This window comes from Staurois parvus, unplaced genomic scaffold (assembly GCF_062004578.1).
Source record: "Staurois parvus isolate SC_StPar_1 unplaced genomic scaffold, SC_StPar_1.0 ptg001336l, whole genome shotgun sequence".
Taxonomy (NCBI): Eukaryota; Metazoa; Chordata; class Amphibia; order Anura; family Ranidae; genus Staurois; species Staurois parvus.
The window spans coordinates 437,982-447,330 of NW_028319132.1; the positions used below are offsets into that span (position 1 = coordinate 437,982).

At 42.4% G+C, this 9,349-nt stretch overlaps 1 protein-coding gene across 1 annotated transcript in view; it reads left to right on the forward strand.

Annotated features, from left to right (window-relative positions):
* Positions 1-8,880, forward strand: part of GNAO1 (G protein subunit alpha o1) — a 378,391-nt gene extending 369,511 nt beyond the window's left edge. The window contains exon 8 of the mRNA XM_089661429.1: positions 6,811-8,880. Within this exon, the coding sequence (XP_089517555.1) occupies positions 6,811-6,998 (188 nt within the window). The 3' untranslated portion in view covers positions 6,999-8,880. The remainder of the gene's footprint in view (positions 1-6,810) is intronic.
* The last annotated feature ends 469 nt before the right edge of the window (positions 8,881-9,349 follow it).

Genomic DNA, 9,349 nt, shown 5'->3' on the forward strand with positions numbered 1-9,349 from the left:
TGTGCATTCTATGCAGGCAAAAGACAGCCATCACACGGGTGTACGTTCACAGTACGTCCATGTAAACCAAGCCAAAAGACATCATAGAAGTCTATGGGAAAGTTCAGCTAACCTGCACAAAAACCACGTGTTAGCTACACTAATGACCAGAACAAGCAAAATATAAAAAACAGGAGAGCAAACTTGTTCTGTGAGCGTACCCCTGAAGACGTGCATGCACACGAAACACGTTGGGTGGAGCCGCACTTGCTGACGTCACACCACCGTTGCCGAAAGTCGGAACAGCGGCCATCTCCATACTCCATTTTACCTTCATTCTTACTTGTTTCCACGTGGATTGTCTTTTATTCATTATTTAATAAAATACTACACTATATACTGCTTTTGGCTCCTGTGGTGAGCTATTCCTCATAGAAGAGGGTCCACCTGCATTTTTTTGCCCTTGGCTGAGCATCCCTTGCAGAGGCTTCATTGCTGTTACCTGCACCCAGATGAGATGTGCTTACATGCTGTTGACCAGTAGATGTCTGGTGAGTGTACATCTGACAGAGGTGGTGGATTCCCTATTGGATCACTTCACAATATTTCACCTCGATTGCCGTCCTTACGGACAACTTCTAGCTTTTACTCCACTGATATTTTATGTACTTTATATATTCTCACTTTTATGCTGCACTTTACTGTTTCACATTTATTGAATGATTTATTGAACGTTTTTTTATATTTGATTTTTATATGCTGCACTTGACTTCCGCTGATCAATTTTTTTTTCTCTATATGTCAGATTGACTTTGCACTTTATTTTCACTATAATATCATTCACTTATTTTACACTGCACCTTCTATATATTTATCCATAAGGAGTTGTTACCTATACCTTGGTGCTAGCTGCTTTATAGTTTCAGAGCTCGCCTACACTTGATATTTATATTGTTCTGCTGCCAGGCAACGAATATGCAAAAAATAAAAGCAACAGTAGTTAGTTGCTGGAGAGAGATGTTCTTGTCCACTGAAGGAAATTAGAAGATCAAGAATTTGTCACAGAAAGTTCAGATTTGTAGACCACTCATCAAACCTATTGCTAGAAATGCAGCATAGGCCTCCATGCTAACAAAAGCAGAGATGGGTGGGCTAAATGGGAGGGGAATTCATTGTGAAAGAGAACTGAACTGGCTAGAACTTTTTTTTTTTTTTTTTTAAGGTTTTTGATATCCTTTACAGTTCTTCCTCAAATGAGCAGTTTCTTTTCACAATATTGCTTGGCCATCAATCTCTCAGCATTTTTAACCCATGCTATAACAGTTGCAAATCATTGTAATTAATCCTCATTTATTAATGTCACGGTTTAATAAGCATAAAGCTTGCTGATGATGAAAAATTGGATAAGATGCTGAATGACCTTGAGATGAGTAGGAGAAAAATTGAATGATCACATTTTTAAGTATGCCAATCGCTACTAAGCTATGGATGGAGATATTTTGTAAACTCGTATGTCAAATCATGCTGCCTACCAATTTACTATAAACTTGTGACATCATGATAAAGGTGTTAGAAACTGATAGAGACAGTGGAGCACATAGTGAAAGCCGAAATGGAGACAGCCAATTTCTCCTCTCTCTGTATAGCCAGCAATAGACGGTTCAAATCTCGGCCAGTTCAACAGGGGTCCGGCTGAGATTCGAACCATCTATGGGCAGGCTGATTGTACACAAACCAATTGTTGTATGACTTGGGTACAACTAGCCTGTTGAATTTTTAACACGATTATTGCCAGTGCCTATAGCCACTAGCAATAATCACTGTGTTCTCCCAGCGGGGGCTGCTTCGTGGTTGCAGGAAAGAAAATTGCATCATTTATGGCCGACTTAACGATGGTGAACTATACAGATCTGGTTTCTGCTAGCCTCACTATGCCTGGAAAAAGCCTAGGACCAATGAACGATGAAAGTAGACATGTTGGAACAGGTGCAGTGAAAGAGCTTGTGTCAATAGGAAAATGCAGAGTTCTTTAATAACCTTATTATGTGAGTGTATAGTTACAATATGTTCTGGGTTTTTGTGACAAAAGGTCAGTTCACTGAGAGTCCCACTGGAAAGAAGGCTAGAGTATATGGAGGAATTATAAGTAGATAGGGTAAAACAAAGGAGAGAAGAGGGAGTTGGGTAACTACCAAAAGGGGCAACTGTACCACCTAGGTTATGTTGGAAGGAGCAATGATGTCATAATTGGTTTCTGAAGTGGTCATTGCTCACATAGTGGATCCTATTGCTCCAGGTGGCAATATATTGAGCAAACCTATCTCAAAGGCAAACTGTTAGTTCTCTTGTGTGTTGCAAATAGATACAGTGAAGGAAATAAGTATTTGATTCCCTGCTGATTTTGAATGTTTGCCTACTCATAAAGAAATGATCAGTCTAAAAATCGAATGGTAGGTGTATTGTAACACTGAGAGACAGAATAGCAACAAAAATTTCAAAAGAAATGCATGTCTAGTAAATTTTGCACTGATTTGCATGTTCATGAGGGAAATAAGTATTTGATCCCCTTCATAAAACATGATTTAGTATTTGGTGGCAAATCCCTTGTTGGCAATCACAGAGGTCAGACGTTTCCTGTAGTTGGCCACCAGGTTTGCACACATCTCAGGAGGGATTTTGGCCCACTCCTCTTGGCAGATCCTCTCCAAGTCATTAAGGTTTGGTGACTCACGTTTGGCAACTCGAACTTTCAGCTCCCTCCACAGTCTGGAGTTTGGCTAGGCCTCTCCAGGAGTTTAATGTGCTTCTTTTTGAGTCTCTCCTTTGTTGCCTTGGCCGTGTGTTTTGGGTCATTGTCATGCTGGAACACCCTTCCACGACCCATTTTCAATGCCCTGGCTGAGGGAAGAAGGTTCTCACCCAAGATTTGGTGGTACATTGCCCTGTCCATCGTCCCTTTCATGCGGAATAGTTGTCCTGTCCCCTTAGCAGAAAAACACCCCCAAAGCAGAATGATTCCACCACCATGTTTGACAGTTGGGATGGTGTTCTTGGGGTCATAGGCAGCATTCCTCCTCCTCCAAACATGGCGAGTTGAGTTGATGCCAAAGAGCTCGATTTTGGTCTCATCTGACCACAACACTTTCAACCAGTCCTCCTCTGCATCATTCAGATGTTCATTGGCAAACTTCAGACTGGCCTGGACATGTGCTTGAGCAGAGGGACCTTGCGGGCACTGCAGGATTTCAGTCCTTGTCGGCGTAGTATGTTACTAATTGTTTTCTTGATGACTGTGGTCCCAGCTGCCTGGAGATCATTGACAAGATCCTCACTATAGTTCTGGGATGATTCCTCACTGTTCTCATGATCATTGACACTCCAGGAGGTGAGATCTTGCATGGTGCACCAGACCTAGGGAGCCTGACAGTTGTTTTGTGTTTCTTCCATTTGCGAATAATTGCACCAACTGTTGTCACCTTCTCACCAAGCTGCTTGGCAATAGTTTGGCAGCCCAGTCCAGCCTTGTGTAGGTCTATAATCTTGTCCCTGACATCCTTGGACAGCTCTTTGGTCTTTGCCATGGTGGAGAGTTTGGAATCCGATTGTTTGATTGCTCCTGTGGACAGGTGTCTTTTGTACAGGTAACAAAATGAGATTAGAGAACTCCCTTTAAGAGACTGCTTCTAATCTCAGCTTGTTACCTGTATGAAAGACACCTGGTAGCCAGAAATCCTGCTGAATGATAGGGGATCAAATACTTATTTCCATCATGAACATGCAAATCAGTGCATAATTTGTTAGACATGCATTTCTTTTGAACTTTTTGTTGCTATTCTGTCTCTTGGTGTTACAATACACCTACCATTCCATTTGTAGACTGATCATTTCTTTGTGAGTGGGCAAATATTCAAAATCAGCAGGGGATCAAATACTTATTTCCTTCACTGTACTTTCAGAAACCCATTTCTTGATGGAAGGAGGGTCACTGGATCTCCCAATGCCTTGGTATTACTGTTCTGGATGCAACAAGAAAAATGTGGAGCAGGTCTTTCCTGGCCTTTGACACTGATCTGAGAACCATAGAAAGAAGGACCATTTCAGCTGTTTGTCTAATGGATAGGCTCATCACCTGTTCATATATCTGAAAGTCCTGCATCCAAGAGGGTGAATTCAGGGAGCAGTTCCACTAAATGTGCACCATCTGCCTGTCAGACAACACCAGTAACAATCTGAGATAATTTCTTATCTCTGAAAGGGGGTGTAGTGATGAAAAATGTTTTCTCATTTCCCTTTAACCCCTTCATGCCAGCCGAACGCAAATGTGCGGCCTCCCAGCGTCTGGGCCTAGACGCCGAGCGGCCGCACATCTGCGTTCATGTAACAAAAAACATATGTGCTGAGAGCGCGCACCCTGCGCACTCCCAGCACACGTGAGGTACTCACGGAAAGATCCCGGTCCGCTCTTTCGATTGGGACCTTTCCCGATCATGTGACCACCCGTGACGTCACGGCGGCCACATGACACTACGCCCCGCCCCACCCACCTCCCAGCGCAGGAACTCCTCTTCACGCCGGGACGATCCGGCGTGAAGGGGTTAAACAAGGTTAGAGTAGTCTAATGTTAAAGCAATGTAGGCTGCTGACCATTGCTTTTAAAAACTAAACAGTTGCTTGTCCCCTCTCACACAGGTGATCCAATCAGGTGTGCGTGTCAGTTTTTAAGGCGGACCTGATTGGATGGTCCATGTATCCCTATGGACCGGTGGGTGTGAACAGTTGTGTCCGTTCAATCTGGTCCTCTTAAAAAAAAAAAAAAAAAAAGTGATCTGTCCCTATCTATCTAGGCAGATCGCACTGGAAGGCAATTCGGTTGGCAGTCCATAGAGTAGAACGGGCTTGGTCCATTTCCCGCTCTGCATAAACTGAGCTGACACGGACCTGTCATCTGCCCGTTCCACTCTGCTGAGCAGATCCCCTGCTGAGCAAAGCGACTTTCGCCCCATGTGCAAGGGGCCAATTGCTGATTCAAATGATTTACCTCCTTCTGAGTCACCAACCTACAGTTACTTTCCATATCAGGGGGTCTGACTTCTCTTTCTGTTGCTGCATGCTTGTTCAGTGTCTGTAATTTAAAGTACTGAAGACAGAGACAGCCAGGCAGCTAGCATGTTTAGATGGTGGTCAGCAGTGGCAGGTTTCCTGTAAATGTTTGAACACCTGTATTACCTTGGCATCACAAGATATTGGTACCTCAATTATTGGAGTGGGTTGCTGACTTCCTTCATTCCGGCCAGCTGGTCTTCAGAAGGATAGTCACATACCCAACCCTGGATGCCTTCACATGTGGCAGCTTAAGAAATGTGAGCGGAACAACGTATTTCCTTTCACTATGTTATGTCGTATTTTGCACCCTGGCTTCTTGCTGTTTAGGGATTACTTTATTATTTGCGGAAGCAGCCTCCCTAGAAATGGTAAGGTGACCCCCCAAGAGATCGTTTGCCTTTGCAGTTGCTACTTTTGTTGGAGAGGCCTATGAAGTTGGGATGTTTATCTAAAGCTACGGCTTAAAGTCCAGCCAGTGAAACAGATTTAGCAGAGTATAAGCCTTAGGTTGGCCATACACTAAACAATTTTCTTGAGAATTTAGATTTACCAAAAAAACATATAATATGAGGTCACACCTAAACAACACTTTTAGTTATATCCAATTGGGCAGGCCCTTGCACTACATAGTTGAAGGTAAATCTAAAGGAAATTGGGCAGAAATTGGACAGAACATTGTATAGTGTATGGCCAGCCTAAGCAACCCTCCAATGCCTGCATAGTAGCAGCTCTCGATTCTGCCACACTAAGAAGCTTATGTCAATGTTCTTGTCAGACACAGCTATTTCCATTTGAACACAGTGCTGCTCAAACACATGCGTTCAAATGGAAAATGCAGAGCTTGATAAGAATAGGCTGTTTGACCTGCTTTACTTGCAGTTCAAATAAACTTCAAAAGGACATGCAGTTTCTGAAGAAATGTACCGTAAAGAAGGTCATATGCAGCCTCTGAACTGTCATGTATCCTTCTCAATTAAAGTTAATGGGAATTTGCATTTAACTCATGTTTAATGTGTTTCAAAGTAAAAGTAATGCCTGTGTACTTGAACCCTAACCATGGTAAAGTAGCTAACCTGTGCTACAGTAATATACTTTGTTTTCTGACCTTGGATTCCAGCTATATTATCCAGGGTTGGCATTTTTGTCAGGAAGCAAAATCCCTGAGGTTGGCCCTGTGGTCTTTTAAATATATGGTTTTTTCCTTGGGGTTTAAGTTTATCCCCCACAGGGGCGGACTGACCATTTGGAAACTCGCGCACTGCCCGGGGTCAGTAGGGGGCCCCATGAGATGCCCCTGGTACCTTTTTCATAGGCTTTTTTGACTTTGGGCAAGGACACAGGGGCTCCATGATCCCCTATTGCCCGGGGGCCCCATGAGTTGTCAGTCCGCCCCTGATCCATTTAAAGTACAGTGAGGGGCGGACTGACCATTTGGAAACTCGGTCACTGCCCGAGGGCCCGGGGTCAGTAGGGGGCCCCATGAGATCCCCCTGGTACCTTTTTCATAGGCTTTTTTGAGTGTGGGCAAGGACACAGGGGCTCCATGATCCCCTATTGCCCGGGGGCCCCATGAGTTGTCAGTCTGCCCCTGAGTACAGTACATATATTTTGGAGGTTTAGAAATCAAGGACTGTCTAAGTAACTTACTTTTTTTTACGTTTTATGCCTTGAATCCTTTTGTACTTTCTTTTTCCTCTGTTTTCTCACCTCTTACTTTTATCTTTCTAGGTCCCAACACTTATGATGATGCTGCCGCTTACATTCAAGCACAATTTGAGAGCAAAAACCGCTCACCTAACAAAGAGATCTACTGCCACATGACCTGCGCCACAGATACGAATAACATCCAGGTGGTATTTGACGCCGTCACCGACATCATCATTGCCAACAACCTCAGAGGCTGCGGCTTGTACTGATTCCTCTGTATAGCAATTTATCTGCTGGTGAAAATAAAATGCAAGTTGGTAAACCGAGAAGGCGAAATGAAAAACATATATATATATAAATATATATATAAAACCAATCTTTTTAGTTTGTCTCAAAGAGCTGTCAACAGAATGGATTTCTCTGCCTCCCCTTTCTCTACCCCCAAAGTAGAAGAAGGTTCTTGATTTTTAAGAATCTCTTCGGTGTCCCATAATTTACCTGTTTATGTCTGAGAGAGTCTGAGCCGTAATTTCAACCTCTCTCCAGAATCGATGAGGGTACTAAAATATCTTAGATAAAGGGGAGATCATAAATCTATTTTAATCCTTTTTTCAAGGATTTTTGTGTTGTTCCAATGACCACACTCTGCTTCCCCATTAAACCTAAAAAAAAAAAAAAAGAAAAAAAAAAAAAAGAATCAGCTACATCCTTTCTGTTCAGCTCTTGGGTTACAAAACAACAAAAGTAAAAACAAAACATTTTCCAAACCAGGTAGAAGTGTTTGTGAGACTTGCAGGACAGTGCGCTCAACATTTATTTTTTTTTTTGTGGGTGCTGTAACTGTATGAGGGTCTGTGAGGGTTCAAGGGATGCCCCTCTAGTTTGTTAAAAGCAAAGAAGTGGGCCCCTTTTTGTCTTGAAAAGGTTTCAGTGCCAACCCAAACTGCGGAGTCAGGGGAACAGTCTCCAAGAATCTCGGGGGACCCACCCCGCTGTCCCTCATTTCTCCGCACTGCTCTACGGACCCTCAAATTGACGTTCTGCTGGTAGCATGACCTTTGGCCTTTGTAATAAAAAGACAAAAACAAAAAAACACAGCCTTCCTTAAAAGTTGATGTGTAATGTTATCACTGAATTAGTGGCTGCATAGGATGCTGTAAATCTGGTTTAGCTAAGTCTGTACATTTAGAAGAAACTAAACTGTTTTCTTTTTTTTTTCCCACGTGCTTGTAGCTTAACAACACCTCCCTTTATACTATTAATATCATTTTTATTTTCTTGCACCAGTTGTAAAGAAACATCTTTTTAATTGTCTGAGACCCCTTTCACTGCCAGAGAGGTCAGCTTGGCCTCCAGCAAAGAATGGGATCATGGAAGTCCATGTTCTTTTGGGGGAATTGGGGTTATTTCTGTTGGACTTGAAGCCCTACGTAGAAAAAAAAAAATAAGAACCCGAAGACACAAAGAACTTTCTGGGGTTATAGAATTGTACAGATCTGATTCTGTTCAAGTTTCCGTACTCTGGACTGTATACCATGCACTCTCTCTGGGTTTGTATAGAAAAAGCACAGCTCTCACTAAACCTCCAGCTGCCAGAATCTTTCTCCTATTAGGGATTTTTGCTCTCAATTCCGTGTATTACGAATAGCCTTCTTTTCTTTACAATCTCCTTTATGTTCCCAAGTGAATGCTTTGTGCTGCTTCTCTCGTCCCTCCCCCTTTCCCCTCTTTCTCGCCCCACCCCCTTTTAGTGAATGGTGTTTTTTCCTCTCATGTGGGATGTTTGTGCTGCGAAAAAAAAACTTTAAAAAAAGCGGAAAAAAATACAAAAAAAAATAAATTTAATCGAATGTAGTGTTTACATTAAATCCACAGTTTTCATGACCAAACCTTTGTCATTTCTACTTTGATTAGAAGTCAGACTTCTTCACCATTTCACTTGCAAACTGAAGAAGAGCGGTCACAAATGTTAAAGAAAAAAAAAATAATGAAAAAAAAAATTTCAAAAAACTTAAATGATTCAATAAATGAGCGAGAAATGAAGCTGGAGTGTGTTCTTTGTATTGCAGAGCGCTCAGTTTGGTGCTGCCAGCCACTCTCGTAACTAATGGAAACTCGTATGTAGCTTAATAAAGAGAATGTTTGTCTGTACACACTTGTCTCCAAAATTCTGCTCTTTTATCATCATATGCTGTTTGATAACTACATCATGCCATTCATTCACAGAGCATCTCCAAGGTAATTTCATGTTGGGAAGTTGGTGTAGTGTGTCAATTAATTTGACCATAGATATATAAGGGAGTCAATCATGTAGGTGTGACGCTCACAGCTGGCCTCAACCTAAATATGTGGATCCAGATCACCAAACCATTCAACTCAATGCAGAGTGGGTACCTCTCAGTGTTTGACCTTGGCTATCATGGTTTGATAATGTTTTTGAACATGTCCAGTTGATCTTTCCCCCAGTCAGCCAGGTGGCATCTGCATTTGGTGATCATGAGTTTGGCAAGAAAAGCATGGAGAACTGGCCAGATCAAGTGATTCCTCATGTCTTTCGGCTACTCTTGCCTCATGTTTTCTTCCATGTACCTGAACCTCCACTGTGCCACCTTTTGTAAAA